At 40.3% G+C, this 20,090-nt stretch overlaps 1 protein-coding gene across 1 annotated transcript in view; it reads right to left on the bottom strand.

Annotated features, from left to right (window-relative positions):
* Fife (regulating synaptic membrane exocytosis protein fife) overlaps nt 1-20,090 on the bottom strand; it is a 969,278-nt gene that overhangs the window by 340,166 nt on the left and 609,022 nt on the right. Inside the window, exons 11-13 of the mRNA XM_068225089.1 lie at nt 19,840-20,024; nt 8,807-8,876; nt 8,731-8,738 (exon numbers count right to left, since the gene is read on the bottom strand). Of these exons, the coding sequence (XP_068081190.1) occupies nt 8,731-8,738; nt 8,807-8,876; nt 19,840-20,024 (263 nt within the window). The remainder of the gene's footprint in view (nt 1-8,730; nt 8,739-8,806; nt 8,877-19,839; nt 20,025-20,090) is intronic.

Here is a 20,090-nt window from a genome sequence, read left to right as displayed (position 1 = left end):
TTTGAGTATTTAAAGGTTGGAAAGATCATACTATGAAAATAAAGTTGGAATTTAAGAGGAAAAATTGGGGAAAGTACTCATCTATAGGAAGAGGGATTGGAAAATTTTACCAAAGGAGGTGTTTCATAAATTTCCAACTCCTTTGATATCATTTAAGGAAAGACTAGCTAAACAACCGATAGGGAATATGCCACGTGGGTGTCAGCCCTAAATGCAGATCGTTGGTGATTAATTTGTAATCAGTTATGAATTACCGAGGTAAAACTAACATTTGTTAAGAAAATACCCCAGCAGAGAAACGTTGTAAGCGCCAAATTTAAATTTTACAGAAAGAGGAAAAAATGTGGTGCATTTTTTTCAAGGAAATTACAATACTCGTGAACGAAATTCTATAATTGACTCAGTTAATACAAGTCAAGTTTGTGTTATAGTTTGAGAACACAGTCTGTTTCTTTCCTTACACTGGCAAAACGTTTCAAAAGACATACCAACATGTGATTTAAATGTTTATAATGAACACAAGAAAATTAAATTTTTGAATTAATTTGTATGCAATATGTTCTCAGGATGATAATCTGGTCAAATTCTCTTAAAATTTCCTTGGTACATACCGTCATTTTCATAATATCTCGCTTATTCCTACGTTTTACCACTTATTATATCAGGGGTTGGGAGTCTTTGGGAAGTATACCTGTCTCCTTTCATGTTGTTGATGCTTTTCCACTATTGTGAAATAGTATTCTCTCTTCTGTCTTCCGGTTCCCAAACTTAATATTCCTTTTATTATTATTTATGTGTTTTATAACACAGTCAACCGGCGAAACGGTCTCTTCGCCAGCCATTGTGCTAAGTGTTGTGACGTTCCTTCACAACCTCCTGGATTAGTCCTCCTATAATGAACACTGTATTTTAATTTTTAATCACCAGTGTTCGCTACAGTATAGTACACTGTTTATGTAGCGTTTCTCCATTAAAAGTATTACATTAGGGTAAGCAGAGGAACAACTCGACTCAGAGGAATGTTCCAAGCTATCTGTGGAGAGAGAGCTTAAAATGACATTAGTAGAGAATAAGCTTGAGTAGAGTATTTAAAAACTGGAAGGGGAATAATATGAAAATAAACATTTTGAACGTGTCCCATTTGGGTTTTAATAGACATGAAACGACAATGTTTGAGCACCGACTTATTTACAAACCATTATTCTCGTCATTGTTCCGTATTGAAAACAGCTATATCACTATACATTTCAGAGTTTTTAGGATTGAAAAAAACTGATGATGTCCTACAAAAAAGGGGCGAAACATGTATCGTAAAAATCTGGTAGTTTCTATATTCATTTGACCACGCAACAGTGGAATGGATTGTATTGAATAGGTGGTGTAACAAAATACTCCTTGTATAAACTTAGTGATATACCGACTGTTTCTCAAATATTCACATGACAACGTCTGACTCGTTGTTCATTTATATCAACCGACGAAGAGGAGCGACGACCACCTATTTCTGTTAAAAAGGAATTGAACTTACGGACATTATACATAAAACCCCGCTCTTTTCAAATATCTATCAAGGAAGCTAGAGGAAACTAGCCTCATTCTTTCTTGATCAGCCCTCGTGCATGGTATCATTTCACTGTAGTTAATGACAGACTTGGCAACATAGTGCGAGTTGTGTAAGTTGTATACCGAAGATTTTAAGTCTGATTCCCAGAGTCAGTAGTGCTGAAAATGGCCTTTCCTTGCTTCCTATATTAACATGACTATACAGCTACGAAGTGTACAGGAGTTCTCCAAGATTTAAGAGTAGGATGATTATATCATAGGTGGCACAATGATATTCGAAAGTCATCATCCACATCACTTATTATGGCAATATTAATGGTTTATCTGCTTGACATCAGATATATTGTCAGAAAGGGTTCTTCGAATGCAAGTAGATTTGGTTAAAATGATTCAGTTGAAGATCTATGGAGTTAGGGTCCATATTTGTCTGATGCCGTCGTATTGTTATATGAATCATAATATCTTCCCATCCAGTTGGACTGGGTTAAATAACTGGCTAGACCTATATAGAATGTCTGAAACGGACCTAGACTTATTGGTTAAGGCTCTTTCTCTCTCAACCCCATCCACAGATAACTGAAAACAGCACAAAAATTACAGGCTATTAGTAGTCGGTGTTGAACTTGTAAGGTAGATCCTCCCCGACAGTGGGTAACGTCTGCCATGTGTAGAAAACTGTGGTAACGCGATGCAGAGCAGTGTTGTATTAACTTTTCACGACGAAAATACTATGATGCAGCCGATAATCGAAATCGGCTCATTAAGTCCAAATACCAAGAGGCTGACCAGCCGTATGGTCACTTGGGTGACGGAGAGTTCACAACTGGGCTGAGTGGCTCAGGTGGCAGAGCGCTGGCCTTCTGACCACAAATTGGCAGGTTCGATCCTGGTTGAGTCCGGTGGTATTTGAAGGTGCTCAAATATGTCAGCCTCGTGTTGGTAGATTTACTGACACGTAAAAGAACTCCTGCGGATCACAATTCCGGCACCTTGGCGTGTACGAAAACCGAAAAATTAGTTAGTGGGACGTAAAGTCAATAACATTAATAATTATTATGAAGAGTTCACACACGTGAAGTATCATTACGTGGTTCTCAACTTAAACGAAAAAAGCAACGATAAGCAATTTATGAAAATATTTATGATTATTTTTCGGTTCATTACATGTATGAAAAATGAAATGGCACATGGCTTTTAATGCCGGGAATGTCCGAGGACGAGTTCGGCACCCCAGATGCAGGTCTTTTGATTTGACTCCCGTAGGCGACCTGCGCTTCGTGACGAGGATGAAATGATAATAAAGACAACACATTCACCCAGCCCCAGTGCCAGCGAAATCAACCAACTATGGTTAAAATTCCCGACCCTGCTTGGAATCGAACCCGAGACCCCTGTGACCAAAGGCCAGCACGCTAACCGTTTAGCCATGGAGACGGCAATTACATCTTTACTATTGTGTTACTACTTTATCTTCGTGTCGAATGAAATTTCATCACTTGGCTATTTGGGACACTCTATTGAAAAACAAACATCTACGAAACATGTACTCCAGATGGTGAACTAATGTCTTTTATAAATCGTAAGAAGAACGTTACTACTGTAAAATGCAATGGGAATTAGTACACTACTACATGAAATATGAGAGTTGCGATGTCTGTCTTTATATTTGACCGTTGAGTTATATTAAGGTGTTTGCAAGTTACGTATTCCGGTCCGTTTATTAATGGGGTTTTAACTGTCTTGTGTCAGGCGTGTCGAAAATGCGACTCGCGATTACATTTTGCCTCGCTATGCATTTCGCTTGCTTCCTAACTCCTCGAATCCCGACTCTCTCTCTGGCCGGCAGTCGACCTCGTTTCCATTTCTGTTTGACGTGCTGCTAATGGTCAGGCTGTTGCTTTACATTCCCTTCTGGATTCATCTCCCTAGATAGGTGCTACACACGTTGCGTACCTCGGTATACACTGATTCAGCGTAGGTTAACATTTTCGCCAGGGCTGCTCTACAGCTCCCCAACATAAATTCTCAGGTTTTTAAACTAAATAATTTTCAGAAATGTTCAACATACTTAAGGAAAATATATAGCATTGTCCGCCTCTGTGGTGTAGTGGTTAGTGTGATTACCTGCCACCCCCGCAGACCCGGGTTCGATTCCCACCTCAGCCATCCTGGAAGTGGTTTTCCGTAGTTTCCCACTTCTCCTCCAGGCAAATGCCGGGATGGTACCTAACTTAAGGCCACGGCCGCTTCCTTCCCTCTTCATTGTCTATCCCTTCCAATCTTCCACCCTCCCTCCGCAAGGCCCCTGTTCAGCATGGCAGGTGAGGCAGCCTGGGCGAGGTACTGGTCATCCTCCCCAGTTATAGCCCCCGACCCAGAGTTTGAAGCTCCAGGACACTGCCTTGAGGCGGTAGAGGTGGGATCCCTCGCCGAGTGCGAGGGAAAAACCGAACTTGGAGGGTAAGCAGGTACGGCGAAATTCGTAGAGTCTTATGGATCGTATCATTCATATTAAATTAGTTGTGAAATCCAATGGTAGGGCTGACAGAATGCTAAAACATATGATAGGGTTTTCAATATACTGCGCATGAAAATATAGTTCATATTCTGATCTAATAGTACCTTAACATTTTAGAGTAAAATGGAACACACTCATATCAGGGTTATTAACTCCCTTTCATCAGGTTTTTCCGGGTATTTATGAAGTCGGTGAAACGACGCAGGCTCATTTTGGTTTCGATAGGGGATTTAAAGCCGAACTCCCTGCATGACGCCACTTGGTTTTCCAGAAAAAATTTCTAACCCAGGGTCGATCGGGATTCGAACTTCAGCTATCGGTGTGGAATGCCAAAAGTTGACGAACTGCGCTAATCCCGCAAAATCCCCCCCCCAATAAGGTTTATTAACATTGTGCTACACCAATTATAGTTCACTAATTACCTATAGCTAAATTTCAAAATGTAAATCATATCCAAACAACGTGAAAGGTACTATACCAAAAGTAAAAAAAAACAAAAAAAAAACAAAAAACAAAAAAGAAACAACAAAGATTTTTTCCAATCCAATCACCTGCGGGTGGGAGCGATAGAATAAGTTCACTCAATCCCTGCCTGTCATAAGCAGTGACAAAGTGGAACTGAGGGGTTTCATGTTGGGGGCGAATCCATTAGCTGAGCTCGGCATTGCTTCCACGTATTTATGTCAGGTTTCTTGCTTTCATCTTTTCTATCAGACCTTACCCGGTCAACTCTTGTTCTTTTCCGACCCGATGATATTAGCTTTGCGAGGCCTACAGAGTCTTTCATTTTCACGTCCTTCGTGGCCCTTCGCTTTCTTTTGCCGATACCTTCATTCTTCAAAGTGTTCGACCTCTTCCATTTATCCTCTGATAAGTGTTAACAGAGAATTGCTGTCTAGATGCACTTCCTCTTAAAACAATAATTTCCTCCACCTCCACCACTTTTTCAAATCCATAAAAATTCATTCGGAACTCATCTGGATACTATGTAAGGAAAATGTTCTTCACTATTTCAGTTTCTAGGTACAGTAATTGGAAATAATTTTAATACATGCTGTCCTAAACGTCGAGAAGCACATCTGGCAGGTTATACCTTAGTTGATATTTACCTGATAACCGAGCGAGTTGGCGATAAGTTTAGTTGTGCACAGCTGTGAGCTTGCATTCGGGAGAGAGTGGGTTTGAACCCCACTGTCAACAGTCTTAAAGATGGTTTTCCGCGGTTTCCCATTTCCACTCCAGGCTGTACCTTAATTAAGGCCACGGTCACATCCTTCCTACTCCTAGCCTTTTCCTCTCCCATCGTCGCCGTAAAACCTGTCTGTGTCCGTGCGACGTAAAGACAATTGTAAAAAATATATATATTTACCTTATTCATTTTTCAAACAATTTTTTCGTCTACTTTTTGTAATACCAGCAAATTAGTACATTATCGCCTATTAAAATATCGGAAACAAAATAATATATCTCTTTACGTACTCTGACGTTTCCTACATTCCTCTTCTCTACATACTATTTTTTGCTATTGGTTTTACGTCGCACCGACACAGATAGGTCTTATGGCGACGATGAGATAGGAAAGGGCTAGGAGTGGTAAGGAAGCGGCCGTGGCCTTAATTATGGTACATCCCCAGCATTTGCCTGGTGTGAAAATGGGAAACGACGGAAAACCACCTTCAGGGGAGCCGACAGTGGGGTTCGAACCCACTATCTCCTGGATGCAAGCTCACAGCTGCGCGCCCCTAACTCGGCCTTTGTTCTCGATATACAGGGTGTATCATAAATAATAGCGCAAATTGAAACGGCTGTAAGTACACGATAATATTCTTTTGCTAGTGGCTTTACGTCGCACCGACACAGATATGTCTTATGGCGACGATGGGAAAGGAAAGGCCTAGGGATTGGAAGGAAGCGGCAGTGGCCTTAATTAAGGTACAGCCCCGGCATTTGCCTGGTGTGAAAATGGGAAACCACGGAAAACCATCTTCAGGGTTGCCGACAGTGGGGCTCGAACCCACTATCTCCCGATTACTGGATACTGGCCGCACTTAAGCGACTGCAGCTATCGAGCTCGGTACACGATAATAAAAGCAAAAAATATTTTAGTACACATGGATCCGCAAACGAATCACTGACTTGATTATGTGTAAACGTCATCCTAGTTAGGAAAAGGTACCGATACAACATTAAGAAATGCTATTAGACACTTTGGTAGAAGTGCAGTTGTTTTTAATGAACAAGAAAACAGTCAAAATTTGAATCACTTCCTTGAACTACGAATAAGTACACTGAACAGTCATTGTAACTGTAACATACTAAGTAAGACTGTTTACTTGTTCATTAAAAACAACTGCACTTCCAGCAAAGTATCTAGTAACTTTTCTTAATGTTGTATTGGTACCTTTTCTTAATTAGGTTCTACAAAGTATCAAGTAACTTTTCTTAATGTTGTATTGGTACCTTTTCTTAATTAGGTTCTCAAAGTATCAAGTAAATTCTCTTAATGTTGTATTGGTACCTTTTCCTAATTAGGTTCTACAAAGTATCTTAACTTTTCTTAAAGTTATATTGGTACCTTTTCCTAATTAGATTCTACAAAGTATCTAGTAGCTTTCCTTAATGTTGTATTGGTACTTTTTCCTAATTAGGTTCTACAAAGTATCTAGTAACTTTGCTTAATGTTGTATTGGTACCTTTTCCTAATTAGGTTCTACAAAGTATCTAGTAACTTTTCTTAATGTTGTATTGGTACCTTTTCTTAATTAGGTTCTACAAAGTATCAAGTAACTTTTCTTAATGTTGTATTGGTACCTTTTCTTAATTAGGTTCTCAAAGTAATAAGTAACTTTTCTTAATGTTGTATTGGTACCTTTTCCTAATTAGGTTCTACAAAGTATCTAGTAACTTTTCTTAATGTTATATTGGTACCTTTTCCTAATTAGATTCTACAAAGTATCTAGTAACTTTCCTTAATGTTGTATTGGTACCTTTTCCTAATTAGGTTCTACAAAGTATCAAGTAACTTTTCTTAATGCTGTATTGGCACCTTTTCCTAATTAGGTTCTACAAAGTATCTAGTAACTTTTCTTAATGTTGTATTGGTACCTTTTCCTAATTAGGTTCTACAAAGTATCTAGTAACTTTTCTTAATGTTGTATTGGTACCTTTTCTTAATTAGGTTCTACAAAGTATCAAGTAACTTTTCTTAATGTTATATTGGTACCTTTTCCTAATTAGGTTCTACAAAGTATCTAGTAACTTTTCTTAATGTTGTATTGGTACCTTTTCCTAATTAGGTTCTACAAAGTATCAAGTAACTTTTCTTAATGTTGTATTGGTACCTTTTCCTAATTAGGTTCTACAAAGTATCTAGTAACTTTTTTAATGTTGTATTGATACCTTTTCCTAATTAGGATAACGTTTACACACGGTCAAGTCAGTGGTGGCTGGTAACCACCACTTCTAAATTATCTCACAAACGGCTCATTTGCTGACCCATATTTACTAAGACATTTTTGCTTCTAGTATCGTTTACTTACCGCTGTTTCAATTTGTGCTATTAATTATAATACACCCTATGTATGCATGTGTAAACTTTATTTCTCTCACTGTTTGTGTTTGTGTGGGGTTTGCGCAAAATAATTAACATGAATTAAAAGTTGCACTGCAATTCAAAACATAATGCATGCGCTAGTGAACGCGCTAACGGATGGAAACCTGCAATACAATATTCAGAATTATAATTGGCGAAATAGTCAATATTATTTTCAAATACAAAACGAAACCAGAATAAAACAGTGGAATTATTTGCCAACATTTTGCCATGTGGTATATGCTCTTTGTAAAGGCACAGGTCATAACTTTGTAGTCATTACAACAGTATCGCAAAACATCTTTTGTAATATTCCGACCGGATATTGGTTCCAATGCGCACCACAACTCTATATCGATGATTTTATCTCTGCCCGACCCTTTAGCTAGCGCCTTGTTATTCTTCGAATGTCCACTGTCCGCCAAGCTCTACTCGCTCCACATATTAACAAATATATTTCAGATTTCAATAAAGGATACTGTTGGTCACGTTGCTCTGGGGAATTCGAGATTCTAACACCGATTACGACTGTAAATAAACCTTCGAAAGTGAAAAAGCATCTAGAACGGAAACAAAAACTGTGTGAGAGATACTGGCGAGCAGCCATTGGAACTCAAGACAAGCCACCACCATATCGTTCCTTGATATTACACCGGGTGTGTCAATAAGAAACTTTATCTCAAATATCTCCAGATCGGCGAAATATATCGACATTTTCTTTTCATGTTCTTAAATGACATTAAGGAGCTCGTGAAACAGTATGCTTCCTTTTTCTGTGAGAATATGTATGTATGTATAGGCTATATATAATTTTTACATGTTGCTCTACGTCGCAACGACACAGGTAGGCCTTATGGCGACGAAGTGATTGGAAAGATCTAGAAATGAGAAGAAAGTGGCAGTGGCTTTAATTAAGGTACAGCCCCAGCATTTGTCTGGTGTGAAAATGGGAAACCACGGAAAGCCATCTTCAGGGGTGCAGACAGTGGGGTTCGAAACCGCCATATCCCAAATGAAAGCTCACAGCTACACACCGCTAATCACGCAGCCAACTCACTCCATGCTCTGGCACATAAACAACAAATTAAAGTTATAGGACACAGGATTATTTTACTAACAACGTTTAGCGATACTCACTGCGATGTGCCTTGTCTGATGGATCCCTGCGAAGAACAACACGCCTCTTAGCACCGGGACGTGCATCTGAAACAAAAATACAAGCCACTGCATATACAATACATGATCAATTTTAAGATAATAATAATAATAATAATAATAATAATAATAATAATAGTATGGCCTTAGCTACCATGTTACAGACACTTTTATATGACATCTATTAAACTGCATGCGTGTCAATTTCGACTTTCCGTTTTGTTCTACCAGATGGCGGAGAAACATGAACTTTGTTGCAGGATCTATGGCTGCGTTTTAATTCATTTTGATGGGTAAACACTAAATGTTTTACCAGAGATCATTTACGCCACCATCGTTCGAAATAGGGAGCGAAATTGATTTTTCAATTCGCACTTCATAAATCCAGCTACCTGTGTCAAGTTTGACGGCAATAGACGTAATTGAGTGAGGGGGAATTAAAATGAAGGATAGAGCAAATTTGTTGAGACAGGCACTTGAATTATTTCCGTGTAACGACCCTCAAGTGCTTAAATATTAATTTTTAGGCATGGAGGGTTAAAATTGTTAAATGAATATTCTTCTTCTACCGCTTTTCCCACATCTGTGGGGTCTCGGGTGCGAACTGTGTCGCACATGTGGATATGGCTATGTTTTACGGCCGGGTGACCTTCCAGATGTCAACCCTATATGGAGGGAAGTAATCAATATTGCGTGTTTCTGTGGTGGTGGGAAATGTAGTGTATTGTCTGAATGTGAAGAGGAACGTGTTATGGCAAACACAAACACCCAGTCCCCGGGCCAGAAGAATTAATCAGACGCGATTAAAATCCGTGACCCGGCCAGGAACCGAACATAACACCCTCTGAACCGAAGGCCTCAACGCTTACCATTTAGCCAATGAGACGGACACATTTGTTAAATGAATATTTCAGATAATTGGTAAAATATAGCATGAATTAAAACACGATTTGTAAGACAGGACAGCTCGAACTGGCACACCTTCCCAGTCCCCATTTTCATGTTAATTACACTCATCTATATGGGCCGATTGTGTTACTTCGAACCAGATTCAAAATGAATGAAACCTGTTCCAATAAATGGGAAACTAGACCACGGGGATGGATATTTCACAGTCGTAGGATGGCAGTTTTTTCATCGTCACCAGACTTACAGGTACCGGTGCGACGTGAGGCCAATTGTAAAAAAAATAAAAATAAAAACGGAAGTTTCTCAGGGAACTGTGGACAAAATGTAGAGGTTGTTGATCATAAAATATGGTTGTAGGCAGTTTCAGAAGCACAGTGATGTAGCCCGCGGACATCTTTTAAAATATTTTTCAGAAGAAGGACACTACAAGTATATGCTGTAGTGCTCTGTTAATGGATATGTAGTGGGATGTACAAGGCAGGTATACGGCTGTAGGCTGCAAGCGCTGAGCTCCTTATTGTACTGCAGTTATAAGAGACACTTCATTCAAGTCATTTCTCTGGCTTAAGTAGAACTTTGCGTTCTCTAAAGTTCTTCTCTGATGAGAGACGCATCATAGAATCGAAGTTGAATTTTAACCCGGAGAAATCAAGAACAACAAGAACAACAACTACTGCTACTATTGTTTGCCTTCTTTGCATACTAGCCTTTGGTTGAGACGCCTCCGGGTTCGATTCCTGGTCGGACCGAGGGTTTTAACTATGCACTACACTCTTAGCTACAAACATCAGTCGTGACAGACAATGCCAGCTTTCTGAATCAATGCATATTCATTATTCAACTGTTCATTATGAAGTACATGCAGTAACTGTGTAACTAAGGCACAATAACTCTACCGCTTTGGAATTTCACAAAAGCACGTCAATTCGCAAGAGTCGCTGCAGACGGAACAGATATTTATTATCAGACCTGGAGACTTGAGATAAACGCATGCGCGGCAGCCATGTTTACCCCTCGCACCTCTTACCGCGCGACTTGTCGTCAGACAACTATAGTACAGTTGGCGTCAGGAATGATGATGATGATGATGATGCTTGTTGTTTAAAGGGGCCTAACATCGAAGTCATAGGCCCCTAATGGTACGAATGAAATGACAAATTCAAAATCATCCACTGACCAAAATAAAAAATGTCATGAAGAATGAATGGATGGATATGAATTTAAAACAATCATTTCGACTCAAAAACTATCATAAATAATAGTATTACTGACCAAGGGACCACTTCTAAAGCTCAATCCGGAATCGAGGATGCTTGTTGTCTAAAGGGGTCCACAATCCAGGTCAAAGGCTTCTCATAATGGTACTTGGTGCTAATAAAGTAGAACCATGGTATTTGTCATGTTGGGGTACTAATCAAAAGTAGCGAAGACTCACGGTGTTCCACACATGATGGCACTACTCACAAGTATTGTACGTCGTACAGGTAACGCAGACCTATGGTGTTTCTCACACAATGGTGCCACTCATAGCCAACGCAAACCGATGGGGTTCCTCACCTAGGTGTACTAATCACGGGCGCCGGTATTCCCGTGGTGTTCCTCATATAGTGGTACTAATCACAGGCGACGCCCACACCCGTGGTGTTTCTCACAATGGTACTAATCACGGGTACTGGAAACGCACAGTGACCCACTCTCTGTTGATACTAATCACAAACCTCTGGTGTACCTAATATAGTGGTACTACTCGCAAGTAAAGGCGACCCATGGTGTTCCCCGCGTGATGGTACTAATTAAAAGTAGTTTCATGGTTTTAAGACAATCATCCCTTGGTCGCCCCTTTTAGTCGCCCCTCACGACAGTTAGGGGATACCGTTGGTGTATTCTTCGTCTGCGTCCCCCACCCACAGGGGGTAGAGAGAGAGAGAGAAAAGAAAAGAAGAAGCGATCCGTCACTTCGTAAAATGAAGTAAAGGACGAAGAAAGGCAAGGGCCACTAAGGGCGTGAAAATGAAAGACTCCTTAGGCCTCGAGTGCTTTACTACCGTCGGGGTCGGAAAAGAACAAAACTTGACAAAGGGAGGTCGGACAGGATAGACGAAAGTGAGGAGCCTGGCACAAGTAAGTGGAAGCAATGCCAGGGCTGAGCTAAGTGCCCCGTGGTCGCCAATCCACACTCCCAAGTTGAGAGCCCCTTGGGCCCCTTTTAGTCGCCTCTTACGACAGGCAGGGGATACCGCGTGTGTATTCTACATGTGCGTCCCCCACCCGCAGGAGGGTTGTGTTTTTGGTCCGCGAGAGGTATTTTATTTCCATCAAGACCGCCGGCAAGCCGGTTATGACCCCCTATCCGCCACCTGGGACGCGCCACGTGGGAGTATCACCTCTCCCCCTGCTACGCTAGCGTGGTAGGTTCGTGGGGCGTCAGAAATAACTAGGCCAAATCCACGTGAAGTGTCGAACCTAATAAATTGTGAATAAGGGCCAAAAAGGCTACTATTTATTTCTTTCTTTAATTTTACAGTTTTCTTTTAGTTGCACCGACACAGATAGGTCTTATGGCGCTGATGGGAGAGGAAAGGGCTAGGAGTGGGAAGGGAGCGGCCGTGACCTTAATTAAGGTACAGTCCCAGCATTTGCGTAATGTTAAATTGGGAAACCATGAAAAACCATCTTCAGAGCTGCCGACACGGGGGGTTCGAATCCACTATCTCCCGAACGCAAGCTCAAAGCTGCACACCCCTAACCGCGCGGCCAACTTGCTCTGTTTTATTTATGTAATGTATGGCTTTTAGTGCCGGTAGTGTTCGAGGACGTGTACGGCTCACCTGGTGCAGGTCTTTCTAATTGACGCCCATGGGTGACGTTCGCGTCTGGATGTGGGAGGACGATGAGGTAGGGAGAGGCTGAAAAGCGGTGTCGGCACGTAGCCTACTCCTGTCGAATAAGACCAAGGGGTCTGTTCAAAGCTTTACGTCTCCATCCCACGGACGAATTACCATCAACTGCGTCATATGCCCTCACTTCATACGGACAGGGTGGAGAGTTTTGGAATTGAATCCATCCTTTTGGCATGCAATCAAGGGATTGGAAATTGTATAGGACCACGTCTCTTACCCTACTGGTCAACATTTTGATGGTGAATTTTTTTTCGACCAATGGGACTCGAACCGGCTAATCACAGTGTCAGGCCATATAGACTTAACACCTTAACGATCAAGACCACGAGGTGAGCACTATTACTACTAAATTACTAATCGTATGTCCTCCAATATCAAATTGCGGACGTTCTGAAGTTATGCTAATTAGACGACATCCGATTATACTGCTCTTCTGCAACGAAAGTTGAATTCTACTGGTTGGTTTCTATAGGTGAGTTAATTTAACTTCAAGTGCATCACTAGAGATATTTCTAACGTTCCAACAACAATGGCGTGGGGTACCCAGATTTTGGGCCACCCTTAAATAATCGACCATCTCAGACACGATCGAACTCGCGAACTGGAGATCATGAGTCGGACGCTCTTCCACTGATCTACTGAGGCAGCTATACAGCTCCGGCATTTACCTGGTGTGAAATTGTGAAACCACTGAAAACCATCTTCAGAGCTACCGCCAGTGGGGATCGATCCCACTATCTCCAGAATGCAAACTAGTAGCTACGTGACCCACAATTTTCTGAAATATTCACTATTTGATTCGTTTTTACCATATACTTGTAAAACTTACTGAGGCAAATCAAACGACACATCACATAACGTGCTACTACGCCAGAGTCCAGAGCTACATTGATTGTTAGCTGCGCGGCCCGGTGATTTTAACACCTCAAGATGGCAGCACCATTACATCACCTGATGCCTTCATGCCGAAGTTAAACTCCTGTTGCCAGATACGATGATCCTTTCTATTTACAATAAGATGTTGAACATTGTCGTCGCTTTTGTCATCTAGGAACTTTCATTCTTTTGCAAAGTTTACAGGTTAAAATACGATTCGAAAACTTTAGACATATTCTATGTTAAAAGGTTGTATGCAGTTAAAGTCACTTTCAACAAAAATCAGGAAGAATTTGTGGTTTCCAAATATACATAAGTATGAAATTAGGTTTGGTTTTACTTCACTGTAGACTAGAATTGTGTGGATACTAGTTATTGATTACACGCTTGAAGCACTGTTTCATTGGAACGTCCTTTCGCCTGTCGTTTCCTTTCAATTATCATTGTACAAGTAGCCTTTTGTCGATACAACAATGTTTATTCTCTTCTTTATACTTTTGAAGTAGCAACGTCTACAAAATCCATTTACATATCGTCGTTGCGCCTAGAAAAACCGCTCTATGATATTTCAGCTTAGGACTCTGACCAGAAAGGTTCTGTCATATAAGGTTCAGTATGATCAATGTCAACGAATTTTCGTTCTAAGGGATACATGTGTTGCGGGTCAGTATTTCTCCCTTCAACATTGTCACATAGCGGTATTTCGAGGCTCTGCGACGATATGTTCGAAACCAAACGTATCGAAATCACGCGCTCACTGTCGGTTAATAGCTGCGGAACTAAAGATAAAATTAGAATGGTTAAGGTATCGCTTGATTGCAAATGTGAGACTTAAAAGGAAATGTGATACTCGTTGGGTCTCAGTTTCATACGCAGAGATGAGAATTTTTAGGTATATGATTTGAATTGCTATGAATAACTCCGAGAAAAAAACCATCGCAGGTGGATAAGATTTCTTAATATAGAGCATTTGCCGCCTTATATTCTCATCAAAAATAATGATCTGAATGCGAAACGAATAACATGCCATGGGAGGGACTGAAAGTTTGAAGCACTGATTTTTTAAAATCGAAGATTTGTCGGTCTAAATAGCAATACGAACTCCCAAGTGGTGTACCGTTAGAAAGCCCCCTCGAAGCCTGAGGTGCTGGTATCATAACGGTTCCCCTAAAACGCTTAGGGACAAAGTTATGTGGGGATAAACTTGCGAGACACTCTTAATGTACTTCATATCGAATTCTATTCCATGATCTGTTGCGAGACACTCTTAATGTACATCATATTGTATTATATTCCATGATGTGCGTATAATTGAAAATGGGATATCGTGTTCGATATAACGGTGTTATTGTGATAGACTTAGGTAACTATGGCAGAAGTTACAAGGTGTAGGAAATTTAGAAACATGTTACGAAACATTAGCTACCTTTCTTCGTATCATTGGAAAGGAATAGGATTGAGATGTGCCACTCTAACTCTTCTCAGATTTCAGCTTCACAAAAGATAACCTCGCGGTATAATACGACTTACGTAATCACACATGCCGACTGGATTGGAATGATACGGAGTGATACATTTCATGCATGCTTGGGTTATGTCATATTGGTCACTAGGCAACCAGCTAGAATAAATTTCACTCCAGTCAGACTTGCGTCGCTCGACGTTATCACGAAATCCAAGCGGGAACATACCTCACCTGTCCTCAACCGATTTTTTTCCCTCAGATTTTGATAGTTCTTGTTCCCTGTTATTTGTGTTATTTCCACCACCACCTTTATTCTTCCCTAAGATCTTGGCTTCTATTACGTTTTGTGTTAAAGGCATTTTGCCTTAGCAAATGGCCAAATAGTGATGTATTTCTCCGAATTGTATTTATTAGATACCTGCGTTCTCTGACTATTATTAGGACATTTTCGTTAGTTGTCTTTCTGCCCAATAAGTTCAGGTGGCTTTTCCCCAACTCCACATCTCCACTGCCTCCGGATGTTCGCGGTTTATCTATAACAATGCCTAGATATCGCAGCCGTATAGAATGTACTCTCCGGATGAAAGTATTAAAAATATTATTTCGTATTACGGCGTTGAGTGTCCGACTAATGTGTAGCATTCTTTTTTCTTGAAATGCATGTATAGTCTGAGCTATACTTCTCCTGATTTCTGTGCTTCATCTAGTATCCTCTCCAATGTCTGTACCTGTCCAACAGAAACAGTCAAACCGTCGAATGTTGTGATTGATTATCTTGATACTGGTAGTTCTTTACGCACATTGATATTTCTTTGGAAACCTTTTAGAGTAGATGTGAGTGTGTCGGTATATATAACTTACTGACAAATTGATTGACAGGCAATTCCTCTCTCCCTTCAGTCTAAAATCCTTCTCGGCCCTTAACTCTTTTGTGGGCTTACACTGCAGAATTGTGCCCACTGCTGTTTTAGAGGATTGACAGACCTTTTCAGTGGGAATGTAGACTCGCGTTCTGGTCACACCGCGAAGGTACTAGAACTTCACTACCAGCCATATAAAAGTAGGCTCGTCACGAATTTGTAGTTGGTGATTTTGTTGAGCAGACAGTTATGAGTCATGATCTGAGAGTTTGGTGTGTGGAGCGGTCACGTGATGCGATTGTGTAGGTTATCGGTCTGATCTGCAGTCGAGTCAATTATTCAAGAATCGTGCGTTGTGACAGCCAACGGACGTGCGTTCGAGATTGACGGCATGGGGCTGCTGTATCAATTCAATGTGGTGCGTGCGCAGTAAAGTGAACATTGAAACCTGTCAATCAAGATTACGGAGGACCTTCCGTTTCAGGCTGAACTGTCAGCCGAAGGCCCGCTAAGAGGACAAGAAACTTTTGTAAATAGCCAGTAATTAGTGAAGTGTTGTCATTCATTATCGAGTATGTGTGTGTATTAACAATTTACCGAGCTTGATACTTCCAGTCGCTCAAGTACGGCGGTATCCAGTATTCGAAAGATAGTGGGTTCGAGCCCCACTGTCGGCAGTCCTGAAGATGGTTTTCCATGGTTTCCCATTTTCACACTAGGATAATGCTGGGGCTGTACCTTAAATAAGGCCACGGTCGCTTCCTTCCCACGTCTAGCCCTTTCCTGTCCCATCGTCGCCATAAGACCTATCTGTGTCGGTGCGACGTAAAGTAACTTAAAAACTAACAATTTATTTAATTAATTAAATGAATTCTATAAAACAGATAGTTTTTTAATTCGTAACAATATTAGTTATCAGCTCTGTCGGTATTTTCTTGAAGCTGAAGTGAGAAACATGGGAAATATCTTGTAGATAGACCTGAAGTTTTAACCCATTTCCCTTCTCAGTTCTCGTCACAATTTTCAGTCCATTTCACCTCGCATTTCCTACTATATTTTAACGTTATACTGAGTGAATAACGATCGAACCTGGACTAATCAAGTTGGAAGCTAACATCGTACCATCGTACTGTGCAGGGATCGGACTTGCCAAGAGAAATTTTCTAAATGTGCAGTTTTCATCCGGGTTGGATCGGCCGGTGGCATTATAAACAGTATGTAGATATTTTGAATGTATTTGAATTGCTCATGCTAAGGGGACCCCATTAGTAAGTCACAGATATTAATGTTTTCAACATACAAACACATACTTTACTTACTTATGTAGGTTACGTAACACTTAATACTTTATAACATATTCACTACGGACATTGAAACATTTGTCCCAGCATTTTACAATTTAAATATTCCTTCCCGGTTTTGTTCCTGTCCCTTGTACTGCTCATGTGATTGTTTGTAAAGTATTGCTTAATTGAATACCTCCACGGAATAAGGATGTAACGTACAAATCAGTAATTTTTCAGGAGAGAGGAAAATTATTTCCCGGGTTTAATTTATCGTATACACTACTTGAACCAATTGCATCTGCAAGTATACAAATGAGTTCATATATTTAAAGCAATAGATTAGTTTTAACTTAAGGTTTTAAAAATAAAATATGAATTGGAAGTGATGCAATGGGAAATAATCAGCAAGCATGTCATATACTTGTATATAACAGAAGAAAAATCCTGTACATGCACTTGGAACACAAATTATAGCGAATAATATTAGCATAATAAAAAATAATAATAAAATGTCAAGAAAATATTTCGAAACATAGAAGTGATTTTGCCTATAGCCTTTATTTAAATGGTCTGTTACATCTGGTGATGTACCAACACAAGCACTGTCCACCATCTTGAACTGATGTTCCATCCTTACACTATAGAGAGCAAAGTTCTGCTGGCCGTAAACCAGTGCGAAGTTCAAATGTTAGACTAAGATGACATCACAGCATTAAGGCGTTATGATATATCATGTTTCCACCGACATATCACTTTTAAAAAATATGTTGCTTACGCCCTTACTCCGAACAAGTTTTCAATTAAGCAGCATTACTTTTAATACAGTATTTTTCAAACTACTTGTTGTTTTAAGAAATGAACTCTTAATAATGCTATTAGTTTTATGCTCCAGTAACTACACTTTTATGTTTTTTGGAGACAAAATGTGCCCGAATTTTGTCCCGAAAAAATTCTTTTACGTGTCAGTAAATCTACCGACACGAGGCTGACGTATTTGAGCATCTTCAAATACCATCGTACTGTGCAGGAATCGAACTTGCCAACTTGGGCTCAGAAGGGAGAAATTAACTAAATGTACGGTTTCCATCCGGGCTGGATCGGTGGCATTATAAGCAGTATGCAGATATTTTGTATGTATTTGCATCGCTCATGCTAAGGGGAGCCCATTAGTAAGACACAGATATTAATGTTATCAACATACAAACACGTATTTTACTCACTGATGTAGGTTACGTAATACTTAATTCTTTATAACATATTCACTACGGACATTGAGATATTTGTCCCAGCATATTACAGTTTAAATATCCCTTCTCGGGTTTGTTCCTGTCGCATATTGGTGAAGCACTGCGCAATTGTTATTTGCAGTACATTTTAGTCTTCGAATTTTCTCCCAGCTGAGACACATTTGAGTGGATCCAAGAGGTGCGTTCCTCGATCAGCACTTAGAGAACCCAACGCGAGGACACTTTTTAAATATTTAAAACGGAAATGGTTTCATTAAGGTTGCACTATGTAATGTATGCCCATTGAACAACTTCACGAACTTTTATATCTTTCATTTTTACTTATTTTTGGAGTTCGTTGCACCTACGGCGTAACATTTTTTAAAGCTTTAACGCCCTGCCTATAAACATTCGCGAACCTACAATTCTGATTTTCTCCACCTGCTTGCAAGTGTATGATATCTGAGTACACCTCTACCTTGAAATATTTTTCTATCACATCGGCCATTTTCTTCGATCACTAAACTCAGATTGGTTGATGGGTTTACGAAACATACGCGATATTGAGTCTTCTCGTCGAATAATCGACATCGAGGTTGCACACACAGATTATTTGTAACAAACGCCCGTATTTTTATTATTAGAAAACCGTTGTAATTACCGGATGAATAACGGAAATAAGGTATCATGGCAGAGAAATGTATTCAATTTTTAATTATGTTACTACCCTAATTGTTCCTGTGGGGGCGTCACTGGTGGGCACAGTTCAAATCCCGGCCAATGCATGTGGGATTATTGACATGAAAAATAATTACACCGTTGTTCAGATTCCACGTAAAACTTACTTCCTACTTGATCTCTATATAAACAGTCACGTAAAACTAAAACCTGCTTCCTTTTTAACTTTCGGAATTAATAATTAGTTGAAATGAAATGGCGTACGGCTTCTATTGCCAGGAATGTCCGAGGATAAGTTCGGTTTTCCAGGTGCAGGTCTTTTGATTGGACGCCCATAAGCGTCATGGTGAGGATTATATAATGATGAAGGCGTCATAACCACCCAGCCCCCGTGCCAGCAGAATCAACCAATTATGGTTACAATTCCCAACTCTGTCGGGAATCGAACCCGAGACCCCTCTGTCCAAAATTCAGCACGCTAACCATTTAGCCATGGAGGCGGACAATATTCAATTCATGTTCATCGAGACGTAACTTAAGGGGCTGTGTAGGATGAAATGTATTGTGAGGTCATTCTGTGCTATCTTGGACATTTCCCAAAGGGTAATTCACGGATTTCCCGAGTTAATAGGAAGTATAGATTCGGAGTCAGTGTTAAAACGAATGCAACAAACAAATCTTGAAAAAATTATGCAAATCATTACTTGGGAAAGTGACCTTGTTTCTTAAGTTCTCAATTTTGTAAGTAAACAGACTTTGACTTTACTTCACCACAAAGTTTGTTAGGAAGGCACATTGACTTCATACTTACTGAAGTTTGCCTCGGAGTCAACATCGTGGATGACAATCTTGATAGATTCTCCGTCCGTGACAGACGCTTGTCGCCTTACAGAGTCAGCGCAGAGATCCTCGAGCTGACGAGGTGGGGCTGATGAGCGTGAAGACGGGGAGCTGCCTGGCGGGGTGAGTGGCAGTGCTCGACCTGCCAAGTCTGGCCTGAAACAAGACAGAGAGAGAGAGGGTGATTTATAGGAAAAGTATTTACTGTCCTAAAGAAACTGT

Source organism: Anabrus simplex, chromosome 1, assembly GCF_040414725.1.
Source record: "Anabrus simplex isolate iqAnaSimp1 chromosome 1, ASM4041472v1, whole genome shotgun sequence".
NCBI lineage: Eukaryota > Metazoa > Arthropoda > Insecta > Orthoptera > Tettigoniidae > Anabrus > Anabrus simplex.
Note: the sequence above shows the minus strand (reverse complement) of the source record. Positions and strands in the feature narration are given on the sequence as shown.